The sequence below is a fragment of the Mandrillus leucophaeus genome, unplaced genomic scaffold (genome assembly GCF_000951045.1).
Source record: "Mandrillus leucophaeus isolate KB7577 unplaced genomic scaffold, Mleu.le_1.0 Scaffold388, whole genome shotgun sequence".
In the NCBI taxonomy this organism is placed as follows: Eukaryota; Metazoa; Chordata; class Mammalia; order Primates; family Cercopithecidae; genus Mandrillus; species Mandrillus leucophaeus.
Genome location: NW_012104120.1, coordinates 491,794 through 510,908, shown reverse-complemented (window position 1 = coordinate 510,908; position 19,115 = coordinate 491,794). Strand labels below are relative to the sequence as shown.

Genomic DNA, 19,115 nt, shown 5'->3' with positions numbered 1-19,115 from the left:
TTGCATATTGGGTGTAAGGAAGCAGGCAATGTATGTAAAAGTTCAAGGACACCACACCATAAAGAACTGCATCCAGAGGCCTGGTGTGGTGGCTCACACCTGTAAACCTAGCACTTCAGGAGGCCAAGATGGGAGGATTGCTTGAGCCCGGGAGTTCGAGACCAGCCTGGGCAACATAGTGAGAACTTGTCTAAAAAACAAAACAAAGCAAAAATCACATCGGATCTCATGGTGCAGGTTGTCCCTCCGCAGATCCTAGGCTTGGAGCTGGACGCAGGCACTGGATGCAACTTTGGGGTGTCTCCCCTGGGGAGAGGACACATGGACATTTGACTGGCCAACGGGACAGGCTGGAGCTGAGATTGCTAATTGCCCCCGATCACACTCATCTCCTGTGTTTAAAGAATTATTGTTTTTTATCTGGAGATATGGAAATCCAGAAAAAAGACTGTTTCCTCACTTCCTAGAAGCTATATTTGGCCAAGTAACTGACCAGCAGCATTGAAGTTGGGAGAGGTGACACCTTTAACCAGAGGGGCGAGCCCTCCTCTTCCACCTTTTCCGTTTCCCCTGGCTGGGTAGTGGAGGTGATGGTGAAACATCTCACATCACAATACCCAGGAATGGAGAAGCAACAAGATAGGGGGGAAAAAAACCTGGGCTCCCAGGCTGCTTATCTGCAGGCAGTTGAGGGAGAAAGAAACTTCTCTCTTGCTTAAGTCAATCTTATTTGAAGTCTCTCTTCCAGCAGTTCAACATACATCCCACAAAGATACTACTCACGCTCTATCTCCTCTACGCCCTCTATCTCCTCTACGCCCTCTATCTATCTCCTCCATGATTGTGTGCTTTCGGTGGGTCTCAGAGGAGGGGTGCATGCTAGGCCCCAGCCAATCACTGCATCAGCTTCCTGGCCAGAGATTGTTCAGGATAGGTGTGTACCCAACTTAGATCCAATGATAAATAATTTATCTGGGAATCTCGAGAAAGAAACTCACTCTATTCCCCAAGAGAATGTGGGGACGAAGCAACCATCTTACACGAAGCCAGATACTGGAGCCGCCCAGAGGACAAATCAAGGATGTGCAGAAGCAAGTTCCTGAGAACATCCCGGGGGCCTTGACCTCAGTGAGGACTAAGGCTGGTCTCATCCCTTGACATCTCAATTAAGGAAGACAATACATTTCCTTTTTAAAAAATCAGTTTGCATTATATTTCCATCCTTTGCTACCAAAAGTGTACTTGGTGATACGCTGGTCACCGTGGGAGGATTACAGAGGCAACATGAAAGGGAGATGTCTGCATTGGTCCCAGACCACCTGCAACTTGTTTGGGAGAAAAATGGATTTGTTATAAGGATGCATGAGGATTTGAACCAGAATTGAAAAGTCCTCAGGAATCGGCGAGACAACTTAAGAAATAGCCGTTGCTCCCTCTCTTCCTGGAGCTTCCCGGACCGGTTTCCTCCTGACCATGCTCTGCCAGCTGTTTCCACCAACCGGCACCCTCTCCTGATGCTGAATTTCTGCTGCTTTGAAACTGAGTCGCCACCATGCCAGCTCCTCCTAGTGGCACCTCTTCGTGTATCCTTCATGCTTCTTCCCTTGCAGCTGGCTGTCTTGCTCCTGCCATGTTTCTCTATTTCCAATTTAAAAAAGAGAAATTGGATAGACATAGGTCATCTTTAATGCCAGAAGAAAACTCACAAATCCTGACCAGCCAATGGATTCAGAGCCTGAGTCAGGTGCTTGCTTCCTCTTGTCCAACTGTCACATGGTCTAAAAGAGGGCCACCTGCTGGCTGTCCCCTCCTCTAGGACTGTGGGCATGGCAGGTACCACCACTGATGTGTCTTGTATGCCTACACAGAATTATTGTATTAGGCAATACTCTTCCTGACTTCAAGAGGCAGGAACCCAACTCAAATTGGCTTAAGCACCAAAGGGACTCTTTGCTGTTTCTTGTAAGTCAAGAGTCCAGGGCAGCTGGGCTTGGCCAGAGCCACTGGCTTAAATGATGTCATCAGAACTGGCACCTCTCTCTTTTAGCCGGGTTCTCCCTACATAGTGGGTCTTGGGAACTCCCGGATTATGTTTATGTCCTCACAACTCTACGTTCATGGACAAGCGTTTAAGGAGAGAAGGACAGTGCCAAGTTAACTATACTAGCCATTACTGGCTTGTTTTGTTTTGTTTTTGAGACTGAGGCTTGCTCTATTGCCCAGGCTAGAGTGCAGTGGCGCGATCTCGGCTCACTGCAACCTCTGCCTCCCAGGTTCGAGCGATTCTCCTGCCTCAGCCTCCTGAGTATCTGGGATTACAGGCTCCCACCATCATGCCTGGCTAATTTTTATATTTTTAGTAGAGACAGGGTTTCACCATGTTGGCCAGGCTCGTCTTAAACTCTTGACCTCAAAAGATCCGCCCACCTCGGCCTCCCAAATTGCTGGGATTACAGGTGTGAGCCACTGTGCCCGGCTGCCATTACTGTTATTATGGCTCCCAAAAGTTGCCCACAAATTCCAGGTTCAAGTCATAGTAAACTAAGGTGGGCTACTGCCCAGCTCCTGACCACTCACTGAGGCCTACAGCATGGGATGCTCTGACTGACCAGGTCTGGATCAAATCTTGCTCTGGGGTTAAAAGAGAAATGGAACCACTGAATGTTGTCACCAGAAGCAGCAAGAACGGATGCTGAGCAGTCGAAAACAAAAAATGTCCTCTGCAATCTGCAGCATTGGTAGTCCAATGTTACACATACCCCTCTTATCATAAACACAGCTATTAAAATAGTCTTTCTCAAGGTAGGGCAGTTATACCATATGCCACCAAAACCCTACGCATTCCCACTGCAACAGAAGACAACGCAGAACTCAGGTTCTCAACCAGTCGCTGCTTTCAGGTTCAGAACCTCTGGGGGATGTACTGTCCTTTCCAAGAGCTCAGAAAGAACTGTGGTAAGTGAAGCTCTGAGGACTTAGATAGCAGGACCCAACAGGCCTCTTCCAAGTGCCTCCACTGGGGTGAGTAAATTCCAATCAGTCCCCAATTACTCTGGCTTATTTCACTCAAGATTCAAGTGTCAGAGTGAAAGCATCTGACTAGCCCAATTTGCATTATGCACCCACCCCCTGACCAGGGGAGTGCAGAGCACAGTGCATCTGATGGAGGCAGGAACATGATTTCTGTTACTATGAGAGAGAAGTAAGGATGCTGGGCTAACATGGGAAATCCTCACTGAGTGGATTTCTCTGCCTCGATAATGATGTGGACACTGCTAATGAGCTAGCTGGTGGGTGTGCTGGGTCACCAGGCTCATATGTGGCAGCCAGGCAGCTCCAGATAGGAGGGTTCCCCAATGCCTGGGATCTGTGGACTCCCAATTCTTGTCTTGAGGCCCACTGGCACAGTTCTCACTTTGGAGAAATTGGGGCACTGTTTATGCCAGTTCAGGCCTAGGCCCTGGCTCCTCACTGGTCTGATCATGACTTTGCTTGAGGACTATGTGTGGACACTGCTGATTGCCGACCTGTGTCAGGATAGTCTGGGTTATGCTGCAATAGCGACCTCACAAAAATAGCAGTGGATTAATTAAACACAAGTCTCTTTCTCACCCTTGCTCTATGTCCATCATAGGTTGGCAAGAGGGCTCTGTTCAGCATGCAGCATCTTGGCACATGCTTTTACAGTCATCACATCAATGGAAAAGAACTTGGGAAACAATGTACCACCTGTCTTTTTTTAAACTTTTATTTCAGAATCAGAAGGTACATGTGCAGGTTGTTACAAAAGTATATTTTGAGGCTGAGGTTTGGAGTACAAATGAATCTATCGCTCAGGTAGGAGCATAGTATGCAATAGGCATTTTTTAATCAACTCTTGACCCCTTCCCTCCCTCTTCCCTCTTGTGTTCCCCAGTGTCTGTTGTTCCCATTTTTATGACCATGCGTACCCAATGTTTAGCTCTCATTTAATAAGTGAGAACACGCAGTATATAGTTTTCTGTTCCTATGTTAAGTCACTTAGGATAATGGTTTCTAGCTGCATCCATGTTGCTGCAAAGGACAGGGCTTCATTCTTTTTGTGGCTGTGTAGTAGTCCATGGTGTATATGCACAACATTTTTTCTATCCAACCCACTATTGATGGGCACCGGGGTTGATTCCATGATTGCTACCATGAATAGCGCAGTGATGAAAATATGGGTGCATGTGTCTTTTTATGCACCAACTTTTAAAACTTCCACTAGAAAGTGATACATCTCACTTCTGCTCCCATTTCATTGGTCAAAGTAAGTTACACATCCATAACTAACCCCAAGGGTTGTACCAGCTGCCTGGAAGAAAGAAAACCAAATATAGTGGCCAAATGCACACTGCACTAATGACAACCACTACCCAATTTCTCTCTCCTCCTCTTCCAAAACAGAGCACCAGTTTTGACTGGGATGGCAATTGTCTAGCTAAATATATTTATTTTTCCTTGTAACTTCCTTGTAGCTGGGGTTAGTTACATGTGACCTTGTTCTGACCAATGAGATGTAAGAGGGAATCACTAGGTAGGGGCTCCTTGGAAAGCTAGATGTGGTGCCTTGAGACATAGCAGCCATACTGTGAACATAAGGACAGAAGCCACACACTACAGAAGGTGAAGGAGGATGATGAGGGAGCCTGGGATCTTGATGAAATCCTTAAGCATCTGTACCACCCTGGGCTGCTGATCTCTGGGGCGCTGGCTACATAATAACAATAAACCCCTATCTGATCAACTGATGGTCAGGTGTTCTGGTATGTCATCCAAACACGTTCCTTACTATTTACTTGCTCTGCATTTGAGGTTTCTCAGTGTTCAGTCTTTAATGTACAGATGATTTATGGTGCAATGGGAAGAACTTCGAATCATTTGACACTGGGTTCAAATCTGGGGTTGACCAATTTCTAGCTGTGTGACCTCGGGTGAGTTACTTAACTTCTTCCAGCCTTAGTTTTCTCATCTGTAAAATGGGGATTGAAATCCTGTGGCATTGACAGCCATTTCTTATGTCCTCTTCCCTCAACCAATCTCCCATTGTAGGACTGAAAAGGTGAGATACTCACTTTCTTGGTCTCCTTAAAACCAGCATGGCTGTGTGTGGGTCTGGCCAGTGAGCAACAAGGTATGGAGGGTCAGTGTGCTGGAGGCTTTCTGATAAGATGAGGGATGTGAGTGAGGAAATAAACACTTTACCTATCAGATTCCCTTCCTTCTTTTCCTGCCTTTGAACTTGGTGTTAGACACCAAGCCATCTTGAAACTTTAGGATGGCAGAGCAGGTGACACATCCAAGGAACCTGGATCTTAGATGATGATGTTGAGCTGCCAAGTCAAATCTGAGGCTACCCAACCACAAATGTCTTGCTAAGTAACACCATTTCTCCCCATTCCAAGGAAGACATTTTTTTTTCCACATTCTGACACCACTGAAATGAAGTCACTTCTCATATCTGATTTGATAGCAAAGAATGGCTTCATGGTTCGGTAGCAAATTTTGCTTATACAAAGAAAGTGGTGCAAAACAGTGGTCATTTCACAAGCAGTGGCATCTTAGAGCTAATGAAATATGAAAGCAAATCTTCTTATGGTTTAAGCCCTGTTTAGTCAGATTTACAGTAAGTTGTAACCAAAAGATTTCCTAAGTGATGAAAATACTTGCCATAGGCTGGGCACGGTGGCTCATGCCTATAATCCCAGCACTTTGGGAGGCCGAGGTGGGTGGATCACAAGGTTAGGAGATCGAGCCATCCTGGCTAACACGGTGAAACCCCGTCTCTACTAAAAAAAATACAAAAAATTAGCTGGGCGTGGTGACGGGCACCTGTAGTCCCAGCCATTCGGGAGGCTGAGGCAGGAGAATGGCGTGAACCCAGGAGGCGGAGCTTACAGTGAACCGAGATCGCACCACTGCACTCCAGCCTGGGCGACAGAGCAAGACTCTGTCTCAAAAAAAAAAAAAAGAAATACCTGCCATAGGCCAGGCGTGGTGGCTCACGCCTGTAATCCCAGCACTTGGGAGGCCAAGGCAGGCAGATCACCTGAGGTCAGGAGTTTAAGATCAGCCTGGCTAACATGGTGAAACCCCATCTCTACTAAAAATACAAAAATTAGCCGGGTGTGGTGGCAGGCACCTGTAATTCCAGCTACTCAGGAGGCTGAGGCAAGAGAATCTCTTGAACCCAGGAGGCAGAGGTTGCAGTGAGCTGAGTTTGTGCCATTGCCCTCTAGCCTGGGCAACAAGAGCGAAACTCCATCTCAAAAAACAAACAAACAAAAAAAAAAAACCCTGCCATAGAAGATGGTTGTAAAGAATAAATAAATATTTTTTAAAGAATGAATGAATAAAACAATGTAAGTAAAGTATTTGGTGTAGATTATTTAGTCAGCGTTTCAAAATCCTTATAGAAATCATTTTTTTCCTACTATGTCCAAATGTAAACACACGTGTGCGTGCAAACCCAAGAAAGGTGTATGTCCCTAAAATAAGGCCAGGTACAAGTTTGGGCCACAGACGGCCCAAAGCAGGTGGGCAATCTTGTATTATTGAAGACTTGTGATTGGAAATGGTAGATACCTACTCAAGCTGGCATTAAGTACATATGGGAATTTGTGGGCTCACCTAAGTGAAAAACCAAGTGGTGTTCTAGCTTCATGCCTTGTCTCATTCACCAGGATCCAGTATCTCTCTCCCTCTCTTTCTCTGGGTACCACCTATTCAGCTGACCCTGTCCTCAGACCGGCTTTTTTCTCATCATTTGAGATTCTCTCATTAAATTCAAGACCGTCCGGAAGAAGCCTTGCTTCTGTCCAGGATTGTCAGGAAAATCAGCCTTGCAGCTCATTGGCTCTGTGTTTCCCTGAACCAATGGCTGCAGCCAGGAGAAGGGACCTGTGGAGGAATCAAGCCCAGCTGGAAGAAGAGGGTGGAGTCAACCACACCCAAGAGGAGGGAAGGGCTTTGCCAGAGGACACTTTTGACTGGGGCACCACTGCAACAAAAGAAGGATAAAGTATACTGTGTGACAATCCCAGATGTCCCCTACAAGCCTTTTCTCTTTTCCCTAAGCCCACTACCCCTTAGTACTTTATTCCTCCCACAGCAGCAGAGGCTGCTCCAGAGAAGACCAAGCCTAGGCAGTCAGGAAAAGTGACAAGATCGCCCACCTTCAGCTACAACTTTGAGGCATGTGTAGAGGGGAAAAGGAGTGTGGCCCTGCCAGCTCATAGCTCTAGTCTCATCAAAGGAATCAGAAGAGAGTGACAGTGTTTTGCTCAGCTTTTGCTGCTTACAGAGTCTTTATGGCATCATCCACAAGCATTTATTTTTCCCTTCCATGTCTGTGGGTTGGCTGGGGTCTGCTGGCTCAGGATGGACTCCTCGATCTCAGGCTCCAGGTGGGGTTTGGACCTGTGCCACAGAGCACTCATTGGCCTGGAGCCAGCTCTCCCTGGACCATGCTCATCTCACCGCCATGACTGAAGCACAGGAGAGCAAGGCCAGCCACACGGTGCAGTTCCAGCCTCTGCCACATCATCTCTGCCAATGTTCCAATGGCCCAAGCATGTCATGTGGCCATGCTGAAAGTCAAATCAAGGGGAAGTGTGTTGCCCACTGATATGGTTTGGAAGTTTTTTCCCCTCCAAATATTGTGTTGAAATGTGGCTTCCAATGTTGCAGATGGGGCCTGGTGGGAGGTGTTTGGATCATGGGAGCAGATCCCTCATGAATGGCTTGGTGCCCTCCTTGTAGTAATTACTGAGTTATTGCTCTGAGTTCAGGCAAGATCTGGTAGTTTTAAAAAGTGTCACCCCTTTTCTTGTTCCCTTTCTTGCCACTTGACATACTTGCTCCCCTTCCCTCTTCTGCCATGAGTAGAAGCTTCCTGAGGCCTCACCAGAAGCAGATGCTGCCACCATGCTTCCTTTACAAAAGCCTGCAGAACTGTAAGCCAATTAAACCTCTTTTCTTTATAAATTACCCAGCCTCAGGAATTCCTTTATAAGCAACAAAAACAGTCTAATACACCCACCATGTGGCAAGGATGTGGGAATACAATACCAGTACGGGGAAGAAAGGACTTGGGACCAATCATTTAATTGGCCACAGAAGGTAACCAAAGAACAGCCTTCCCACAGGCTTAGCACTTTTAACTGATTTGTTGGTGGAAGTGAAACCTCAGCCTTGAGCACTAAAATCCAGTAAAATGGCCTCGTTCAAGATCTCAGGATCTATTTGAGGGAACAAAGGAGGACATGGGAGAGCCCCGATCTCCCCAGGGGGCCACACTTGGAAGGAGCAGGTATTCAGCGAAGATCATTCCCTTCCAGCCACTGTCCCCGCAGTCCCAAGACAGTCATCAGAAAGGCTACCTAGGTAATAATCAAATCTGCAAACTTGAGTTAAGTCTCCCCATCTCCCATGGTGAGGGCCAGCCACAGACAGCCCCTGCCCTTGGAGAGGGTGCCATGGTCAGCCTCCTCTCTCCTCTCTCACTGCCCACAGCAGACTTCTGAGGTAAGAGCATGAGCAGAGGAAGGGAAGGGGATTTGGAAAGTTCTGTCTTGATGGTCTCATAAGATGCCTTACCTCTCCAGACTGCAAGAGGTTTCAGGCTCAAATGGGCACTTTGAAAGGAACTCTCCCATCCTTCACCCGCTGTCCCCTACTCCAGAACCAGAGTGCCCTTGATCTGAGCAAAGGAATCAGAAGCCACTTGCTCCCTCTTTGACCCCTAGAAAGTTCACCTCCTACTTCCTTCCACTGTGCTGCATCTGCCCTCCGGGCAGGCCCTGTGGTCAGGACTGATGTGATCACACACCGGCTCTTTCATTCACATGGCCAATGTCTGGTTGTGGGAAATATGCACACATTCCACATCCTGACAAGTCCCTAGGCACAGGTCGGTGACAATTCCCCATCACACTCTGAGCCACACTCGCACTACCAGTGGTGCGTCATGTCCCCAACATCCACAAACGTTTGGCTGGCATCTGAGGGAGCCTGGCTGCTTCCCAACACAGCAGCTGCCTGCTCTCTTCATCAGAACCAAGAAGCCACAATTGCCTGTGCACCTCCACTGCCAGTCCGGCTGCCTCCCAAACTCCAGGGGACAGAAAGCAAGCTCTCAGAGCAGTGTTGAAGCCCCCACTCTCTGGACTGGAGGGCAGGCTGTCCTCTGCTCCACCTACCCCTCCCCGTCTCTCCCTGAGCACACCCTCCTCCCCAGCCCTGGCCAGCCACAGGAAGTGGGAGTCCACATCACAGCCCCAGCCCTCAGGAAAGGAATCTGGCAAACCCTCTCCCTCCCTCACTCTCTCAGCCCTTCCTCTCACTGGAGGACAGTTGTCCAGCGGGTTCTCAGCCACCTTCGGAAATCCATGTCTTAGTCTGTCACCACTCTTTGGAGTTTGATAGGTAATTTCTTCATGTCTCAACCGACACATCAATTTAGCATATTAATACATCAAAAAACAAAGTCTTTCCGCCCTCTCATGGCTCATTGGATGCATGCCTGGGGACGGAGCACACTGCTGTTCCTGAAAAAAAAAAAAAAAAGTGGGTCAACTGTTAGCACCAGAGAAGCTGGTGGAGGGTCAGGAGTGAGCCACGGAGGCTGAGCAGTAAATTAATTGTTGTTTGCCACAAATGGCCCTGGCTGAAAAGACCCCATCCCTAAGTGGGGGTCAATAAACTTTAGGACAGCTGAGTGCCCAGAGGTGACGATTGAGGAAGGACAAGCCTTGCCTCAGTTCCTGACTTCTGCTGCATGCTGAGGGGCAGCCTTGGTAGTCAAGAGACTGAAGCTGGAACAGCTGATGCCAACGCCGGCTCAGCTCCTTGCTAGCACAGTGGACTTGGCCGGCTCACTCCCCTCCACCGCCCTCTCTCTCCATCCCTCCAGGGGCAGAGGCTGCATGTAGCAGGATGCAGGGGCTGCCAAGGCAACATAGGTCCTGTCCTCTGCACTTCAGCCCTGTGCACCTGTGCTGGCTCCGTCCTCTCTGGCTCCTCCACGTGGGGCTCTCCGTGGTCCCAGACTTAGCTCCTTCTGCTCAACAACTCCTGCCAGAAAGGGGGTGTCTCTTCCCCAGTACATCCCACAGAATTCCAGTGTTGATCCTGATTAGCCTCTCGCGGGGAGTGTTGGGGTCACAGGCCCATCCCTGAACCTATCACTGTGGCCAGAAATGAACTAGGCTGAGCAGCCAGGCCTGGGTCATGGACAAAGCCCTAGAACAGGGGTGAGGAGGGGAGTGCCAGGCACTGTGTGGACAGGGAAGGGGAAGAAAGTTGTTCCCTCCAGAGGGAAGGCAGGGTTCTGGTGCCGGTTGAGAGGAGGCAGGGAAGCAGGCCTGCCAGGCAGGGAGGCAGGGGAGCAGGAGGGCAGGAAGCAGAAACCACACCCAGAGGCAGGAGGGAGCCACAGGCCCAGGTCCACCATCCACCCTGCCACTGGGAGTGACTGTCTGCAGGAGGGGACACAATTTTGAGCCATCATGTTTCAGTGGGGAACGAGAGTTTCTGATCCAACAAGGAAAAATACTCCCTCCAAGCTCCTCAAAAGAAGGGGCTGGAGGAAATTAAGTCTGAGACCGTCATAGCAGAACCAAAGAGCAGACAGGATGTTGGCACGGGAACCCTCTCCCTCCTCACAAAGAAGGACCTGGGCTGACCTGGTGCAATTTGCATGAATATGAGAAACACAGTCTTCCACCTGCTTCTCAGCGTAGCCTTTATCCTGCTATGGCCTCTGTGTTCCTCAGTGATGAGAGATGACACTTCCTTAGACAGGGATGATTCTTAAGGTTAATTGAAAGTGGCCTTTCTCGTAATCATCTGCTGCACTGAATTATTAATCACCTGCAGGCATTTGCAGGTCTTTAAACTCTTGGACTTCCTGCAGCCCTCCTTGGAAGTGCTTTTGCCATGGAAATATAACTTCTGCTTGGCCATGAAAGACAGAATCCATATCTGCTGCTGTTTCCAGGCTTCCCAGCTCCAGAGACACAAGGAAGAACAAGGTCTGAAAACAGGAAGCAGAACCAGAGCTGCTGCCAGACCCTGGATGCCTTTCTGTTCTGGGGAGCTGGCTCCAGGCCAGCCAGGTCTCAGAACCCCCGGGGCAGTGGATGGAGGGGAGGCTGCCCAAAGTGCCTGCGGCTCTTTGCCTGGTTCATGGTCAGGGCCACAGGAGAGGGTCTCCTGGATCCTTGCCCTATAGCTGATCACTGGTGAAGAAGGACTGAGGGAGCCAGGTGCCAGGCCTAGCTCCACCACTTAGTGGGTGGGCCAGGAAGCCTCTCTGATTCAGTTTCCTTGTCTGAGGAGGTGGTCATGACCCTGCAGGGCAGACCTGAGGCAGGGCTCCATGGGATCGTGTACATCAAGCCTGCATCGCAATGCTCAGAACATCAGGAGCAGCAAGAAAGGTGAGCTCCGTCTTGCCACCTGCTCTCATCTTCTGGTGGAGGAAGATTGACTCAAAATTTAGTGGGCTGGCTGGCTATGTAAGGATTTTGCAGATAGAGCTGGCAATGTGATTTTGCAGACCCCAGAAGGTGGTCTAAAGGACCAGGACAGGGAGCTCCTGTTGGGCCCTAAATTGTGAGCCCAGGATGTGTATGATGCATGGACAACGTGGGCAGAAGCTGGGGCAGCTCATCCCCATGGCACAAGCCCTTCATCTGCCATTCAGCACAGCCTCAGCCCTGGAAGTGGATACTGGGGATGCCAAGCTGAAGAAGACATGGCCCCCTGCCTTCATGGAGGCCCTGGCTTGCCAGGAAGAGTGGGGCATCGGTCTCAGGCACAGAGTCCCATATTCAGCATGGTAGCTGCAAGGACCATGAGGACAAGGAGGGGATGATGAAGGGTTTCACAGAAGACAAGATGCTGGGGATTCATGTTGAAACATGAGCAGTGGAGAAAGGCAGGTGGGAGGGGCACTGAGTATTTCAGAAAGGAGAGAGCAGCATGGTGGGAGAGCCCAGTGCATAAGCAGAGCCGTGGAAGTAGCTGCACCAGTCTGGGCACAAGCACTGCAGAGAGATGGGGGGTGGGGGGATGAAAATGGGAGGGGAGCCTGGAAGACACCAGCTGGGAAGGGGGTACAGCATGGAATCTGAAGAGCTGAGAGGAGGCCCATGCAGAGCTCCAGATGAGAAGTGATGGAGGGCTGGGCAAGGTTTTTGCCGTGATAGAGATGGACGGAGGAGGAAGAGTTGTCAGGACTTGGCGACGCAGAGAAAGATGGGGACTTTGGAAAAGCACAGCATGGGGGCTGAGAGATGGCAGCTCTGGGCCTGGCACTCAGGAAGTGCCAGAAGGGATTCCTTTTTCAAAAAACATCCTACTACCCAACCCCACCCCCAGAAGAGCCTGAGTACAGCTTAGTCCCAATCATGGAGGCAGCTGGTATGGGTGGCATGCCATGCCCCATTGGGGTGGGCAAGTGGGGGTGCAGGGCAGCTGGGGGAAGGGGTCAGGATAGCTGAAGGGTTCCATGTAGGGGTCCCCTCAGCCTTGCTAGCTGCCTGAGTCCAGTGTTGAGGCACACTGAGCTCTAAACAGAGGAAGGGGAAATATAAGCCACCCCTCCCAGGGTACTGCATGGACAACATGGTTCACACAATGGTCCCAGAGACATCACGTCCTCACCCCCAACCCCGTGACTGCACCGCAAAAGGGGCTTTGCAGGTGTGATTAATCTGATGAGCCTCGTGTAGTCACAGAGGTCCTTACAAGAGGGAGGCAGAAATAGTTGATGTGAAATGGCTCGGAGCAGGAGAGGTTAGAAAAGGCAACAAAAGCCAAAACTGAGAAATGGGTTCTAATTAAACTAAAGAGCTTCTGCACAGCAAAAGAAACTAACATCAGAGTGAACAGACAACCTACAGAATGGGAGAAAATTTTTGCAATCTACTCATCTGACAAAGGGCTAATATCCAGAATCTACAAAGAACTTAAACAAATTTACAAGAAAAAATCAAACAACCCCATCAAAAAGTGGGCAAAGGATATGAACAGACACTTCTCAAAAGAAGACATTTATGCAGCCAACAGACACATGAAAAAATGCTCATCATCACTGGCCCTCAGAAAAATGCAAATCAAACCACAATGAGATACCATTTCACGCCAGTTAGAATGGCAATCATTAAAAAAGTCAGGAAACAACAGGTGCTGGAGAGGATATGGAGAAATAGGAACACTTTTACACTGTTGGTGGGACTGTAAACTGGTTCAACCATTGTGGAAGGCAGTGTGGCTATTCCTCAAGGATCTAGAACTAGAAATACCATTTGACCCAGCCATCCCATTACTGGGTATATACCCAAAGGATTGTAAATCATGCTGCTATAAAGACACATGCACACATATGTTTATTGTGGCACTATTCACAATAGCAAAGACTTAGAACCAACCCAAATGTCCATCAATGATAGACTGGATTAAGAAAATGTGGCACATGTACACCATGGAATACTATGCAGCCATAAAAATGAATGAGTTCATGTCCTTTGTAGGGACATGGATGCAGCTGGAAACCATCATTCTGAGCAAACTACCACAAGGACAGAAAACCAAACACTGCATTTTCTCTCTCATATGTGGGAATTGAACAATGAGAACACTTGGACACAGGGTGGGGAACACCACACACCGGGGCCTGTCCTAAAAAAAAAAAAAAAAAAAGGCTGTGCTGCCGCCTTTGAAGACAAAGGAAAGGGCCACTAGCTGGCAGCCTCTAGGAGCTGGAAACGCTGGGAAACAGCTCCCTTGCCTCCAGAAGGCACAGGCCCTGCCAACCCAGTTTAAATTCCTGACCCCCAGAACTGTGAGATAATAAGCATGTGTCTTAAACTACTCAATCTGGTACTTTGTTGCAGGGGCAACAAGAAGCATGCAGACATCTAACTCAGACCCGAGCAGACCCAAGGTCTTTGGTGGGACCCAGGCCCCATTTCCTGAGACACCTGCCCCCACGGTGACCTCGGGAAAGCAGAAGTAGGGGAGGATTCTCCAGACACCCCAGACTCTCCAAGTAGAGTGGAGAGCCAGTTAAGCGCACAGCTGAGGACAGTTACTGGGTGAACAGGCCTGGGTCTCTGCCTTCTCATGCCCCCACCGCCCAGACCCTAGAAGGGGAGTGGCTGGGGCCTCTGCACCTTGGCGCTGAGGGCTCCCAGACCTGGCCCAGTGGGGCATCCCAGTTCACCACCCTCCCCGTCTTAGGTAGGCCAAAGCCCAGGCAGGGTAGAGCCTCATGCACACTGCCCCCTAGAACAGGCACAGGTGATGTGGGGGTGTGGGACCCAGGCTATGACTCTGGACACAACCTTCAAGGTTGTAAAACGAGAAGGCCCATCCCCGCAAAACACGCATTCCCCCACAACCCCCACCCCCCCACACACACACTCCCCTGCACCACAGATACACACACTCCTTTCGGTCCCCACTCAGACGCCTCGAGGTTTCAGACGCTCCCCACCAGAGCCTCGGCGGGGGAACCATAGGGGTGCGGCCAGGGCGCGCCGCAGGGTGACCAGAGAGGACGCGCAGCGACCTTACTCCCGCTTTTCCCGCAAGGCGCGTTCGCCATCCTGGACTGGTGGGCACGGGCTCTGCATTCTAATAATCACCATAATAACAGGCGCTGGGGGTACAGAGGCGACCCAGGAGACGCTAGCCTCCATCCGATAACCCCCGTAACAGGGGTTGGGCCTCCCCGCTCCTCCACTCTAAGTGTTCCTTTCACACTTTGTAAGTCACCGGCAGGCCAACCGCCCTTACGAGAGACCCTCACAGACATTAACACAATTGAGAAAACTGAATCCAGAGTGCGGACGTTAAGTTGTCCCAGATCACAGGGCCAGAGAGTGAGGAGCCTGAGTTGGAACCCAGGAGCTTCTGGAATCCGCTCCAGAATCTTGCTCTCGACCTCTCGCGGTTTAGAGCGAACGGGTGAGCGAGCGCCGCATCCCTGCCCAAGGCCGTCAGGTGGGCAGCGCTGGGGCCCGGGACCCGCGCGGACACTCCGCCCGGGGATCTGGGAAGGCTCCCTCGAGCCGGGGTTGGAGCTGCGCCTGGAGGCGCCTCGGCTTGCGGAGGATCTGGGAGGAAGTGCGGAGGATCTGGGAGGAAGGGGGCTCAGTCCTGGCCACCAGGTGTGAGGGGTCAGGCGCGGAGCCCTGTGTCAGACGCGGTGGTTGTAGCTCTGCTCTCTGGGATGGGGGTGGTCCTCTCACCCCACCCTGCCCCAAGCCGCAGGGAACCCCGGGCGCCCCTAGCACTGGTGCCCGGGACCCGCCCTGGCCGGAGCCCTGGGGTTTCCGGGAGCTCACGGTCCCCTCTGCGCCCCTCCACCTCCGGGCCTGGGCCTGGGCCAGGGCTGGGCTGGGGCGGGGCTGCGGCCTCGGGGCGCTGGGTCCCTGCCCCTGCCGTGCACTGCGCGGCTCCCCGCGCCGCAGCTAGGCACCAGCGCCACCACGGACCGCCCCCGCGCCCGCCCGACGGCGCCCCACTGCGCTTTAAGAGCCGCCCTGGCAGCCCAGCCCCAGCCGCCCAGACCGGAGAGACCAGCCTGCGGGAGCAACCCCATGGCGGGTAAGCGAGCCTCGCCCTCCCCAGCCCGGCCCCGGCCCCTCTGCGACCCTTCCAGCACTTGCCTCCGCCCCGCGCTGGGGCGCATCGCCTGCCCTGCCCAGCCTCGGAGCGCTCCTGGAGGGGCGCTGGGATGGAGTGGAAGCTGAGGCCCGCTCCTCGCGGTCAGTTGCGGCTTAGGAGGTGTCGGGGGTCCAGCCTTCTCACCACCCCACCCAGTCCAGATCCCTGAGACCGGGATGCCCCGCGGCCGCACGTCACCCTAAGGGAGCCACCTTTTTGGCCCGCCCCAGGTCCCAGGGGTTGGAACCCAGCGTCTGAGCACCCCTGCGGCGAAGCCTCCTGGGTCCCCCAAATGAGGACATGTGAGGGCCAGCAACAAAGGGGCCTTGCCCCCTCCTCCTCCCCACCCCGTCCACCGCCTCCCACCAACTCCCCTAAGAGCATGCTCACCTTAATAGAGGGCTAGGGAAGGGAGCGGGTGTTAGAGAAGAGCCCAGCCTTGTAGGAGGTTCCAGGGCCCCAGAGGGTAGATGTCTGATTGCAGACCGGGAGGAAGGTACCTTTCAGGGCTTTCCTTTACTGACTGCGTCCACACCCCAGCTCCCCTGCTGGCCTCAACAGGAGCCCAGGGAATATGGAGGTTCTGGTGAGGGCAGGTTTGATTTCTACTCGGAAGCGCAAGGAAATGGCTTCTTTAAGCCAGAATCCCAAGGGCAGGGCCAGCTGTTTTCCAAGGAAAACCAGAAGGTTCTGCCCAGGGCCCTGAGACCCTGGGGTAAACAGCTTCTCCTCTGAGAGCTGGCGGAACCCAGCCAGCAGCACCCCTCCTGGAACCCCTCCCCCGCAGACCTGCTCCTATCACTCCTGAGATCAAACCCAGAGGCAGGGTTGCTGCCCCAGTTCTGCCCCAGCAGGCCAGGGCTGTGAGGGAGAGTGGCTTTCCCAGGCAGGCATCACAGCACTGGTGGTCTCTGCCCCCAGAGCAGCTGGCCCTGGTGATTGGGGGCACCATCGGGGGGCTGCTGCTGCTGCTGTTGATCGGGGCAAGCTGCTGTCTGTGGAGAAGGTTCTGTGCCACCCTCACCTATGAGGAGCTGCCTGGGACACCAGCCATGGCCAGCGCAGCCGCCTCCAGTGGGCAGCAGGACAGGCCCTGCCAGCCGCATGCTAGGACCCAACTGAGCAGGTGAGGCAGGATGTGGGGCCGAGTGGGCCCCTGGAATTTCCCTCAGGGTGGGGTCAAAAAGGAAAGTTCTGTTTATGGGGTGCCTCTTCTATGCTGCTTCGGTGCTGGGAGCTATCACAAGGAAACCCCAGAAACCTCACATCAGCTATTAGGCAGGCGTTATGAAATCCATGTTCCAGGTGAGGGAACTGAGGCTTAGTGCACATAAGCAACAGGTCCAGAGAACACGATTAGGAAGTGGCAGAACAGGAATTCAAACCCAGACTGGCTGACACTGTCAGGGGCTGTGTTCCTTCTCCAAATCCCACTGCTGTGTGCGTGTGTGTGTTGTGTGTGTGTGTGTGTTGCCTGATATGGGCCCAGAAAATGGTGCCCTGGCCTCCTCCTGGCTCCCGATGGCTTTTCTTCCTCTAGCCCCTGGTGCTCAGCCATGTTGGCTGAGCACTCTAAGACCACACCATTCACTTGCCACCTACATATTGTCTCCCTGACTCTGGACAGGCCACCAGATGTACCATTCGTGGTGCCCCCTTCCCTTCAAGGCCGAGATTGGGTGCCCCTGCACAGTGGAGAGTGGACCCATGCCCCATGGGACTCCTGCCCGGCATCAGAGCTTCTGCCTCACACCCCTAGTGGCGGCCTTGGTGAGTGTCCCTGCCAGGGCCACCCAGAGGTCAGGGTCTACTCAGGTGGCCTCATCTGCTTTCACCAGCTTGGCTCCGGAACACAACCTGAACCAGCCAGGGATGACAGGGTTGCCCAGGGACCACTGTTTCTGGGTGCTTTCATTTATGAAGTGCTTGCTGCACCCCATGAGGGTGAGATATGGCCTTGGGTGCTGATTTGGAGTGAGACCTCACCATGACTCTGGGGGGAAGGAATTATCACCCCATTTTACATAGTCACAAACAGGCTGTAAGCAACAGACTGGGATTGGACCCCAGGCATGCCGTGTACAGAACTTGTGCTGGCTCCCACTCTAGGGTGATGGGTTGGTTGAACAAGAGGACAGAATGGTAGGGGCTGCAAGCACAGCTTTCTGCCACCTCTTTGCCCTGAAGATCTACCAAAAGACCATCCCAGGAACCACCCAATAATCACCTTAGCCCTTCTAATTTGAAGAGGAAGAAGAAAGGCAATGCTTTATCACTGAGTCATGCCCTAGACACCATGAAAGGGGGCCAGGCCAGGTGATGGGCACTGTGTCCTTGAAACAGGTCCTGACCTCCAGGGATGGGGGCCGATCCCAGGAGACAGGACTCTACTAGGATCACCAGCCTGGCCATGCAATGCCTTCATGCTGAGAAGTTTCCTGGAGGAGCTGCACCAGAGAGAGGGGATGCGTTTAGCCTAATGAGGAGAGTGGGGCAGATGTGGTCAGGCTAGCTGAGGCTCAGCAGAGAGGGATGGGCCAGGATGGGCTGGGTGCCCAGAACTTGCCACTGTCTCCCATGCCCCTGCCTTGCCTTCCTCTGGCCTGTCAGCCTTCCCATCCTCTGTTATAGGAGATGCATGTATGGTAGGGGCTATCAACCCAGAGCTGTACAAGTTCCCAGAGGACAAAAGTGAGACGGACTTTCCTGCCGGCTGCCTGGGGCGGCTGTGGTTCTCGGTGGAATACGAGCAGGAGGCTGAGCGGCTGCTGGTAGGCTTGATCAAGGCACGGCACCTGCAAGCCCCCTCGGAGACCTGCAGCCCCCTGGTGAAGCTCTACCTGCTGCCCGATGAACGGCGCTTCCTCCAGTCCAAGACCAAACGCAAAACCTCCAACCCGCAGTTTGACGAGCACTTCATCTTCCAGGTACAGCCTCTGGAGAAGGCAGGGTCTGGTGCCCTCCGTGCGGCTGGGAAGGTGCAGACCTGCAGGAGAGCTGAGCCTCCTGTACCAGCCAGGGCCCTGCAGCCCCCGGGACCCTTGATGCCACCAGCTCTGCTTTACCTAGCCTGCTAGGTTAAGGCCTATCGGAGCCAATCCCTGATAGAGGGGCAGGGGAGAGACTTGGTCAGTAGTGACCAGAGGCCTGGGCTCCCCTGTCCTGACTGCCTGGAGGAGAGTGGGTGAAAACACAATTTTAGAGCAACTACTGAATGCCAGGCCCTGGCCTATGGGGCTCAGGGGAATTATCCCAAAGGCATGGAACAGTATGGGGTTTCTGGCAAGTTTATCCAAGGAGGGCAAAAGACGGGCCTTAGCGTGAGTGCAGGAGCTTCCTGTGCTATAAGAGGCCAGCGCGGGGGCCCAAGTACCCTCCCAGGGTAGGTGTGGTGCCTTGCTGCACTTTGGGCTGGCCGG

At 52.4% G+C, this 19,115-nt stretch overlaps 1 protein-coding gene across 1 annotated transcript in view; it reads left to right on the top strand.

Annotated features, from left to right (window-relative positions):
• Nucleotides 1–15,482: 15,482 nt before the first annotated feature.
• SYT15 (synaptotagmin XV) overlaps nt 15,483–19,115 on the top strand; it is a 23,312-nt gene continuing 19,679 nt past the window's right edge. The window contains exons 1-4 of the mRNA XM_011990978.1: nt 15,483–15,636; nt 16,618–16,822; nt 17,324–17,466; nt 18,328–18,660. Of these exons, the coding sequence (XP_011846368.1) occupies nt 15,630–15,636; nt 16,618–16,822; nt 17,324–17,466; nt 18,328–18,660 (688 nt within the window). The 5' untranslated portion in view covers nt 15,483–15,629. The remainder of the gene's footprint in view (nt 15,637–16,617; nt 16,823–17,323; nt 17,467–18,327; nt 18,661–19,115) is intronic.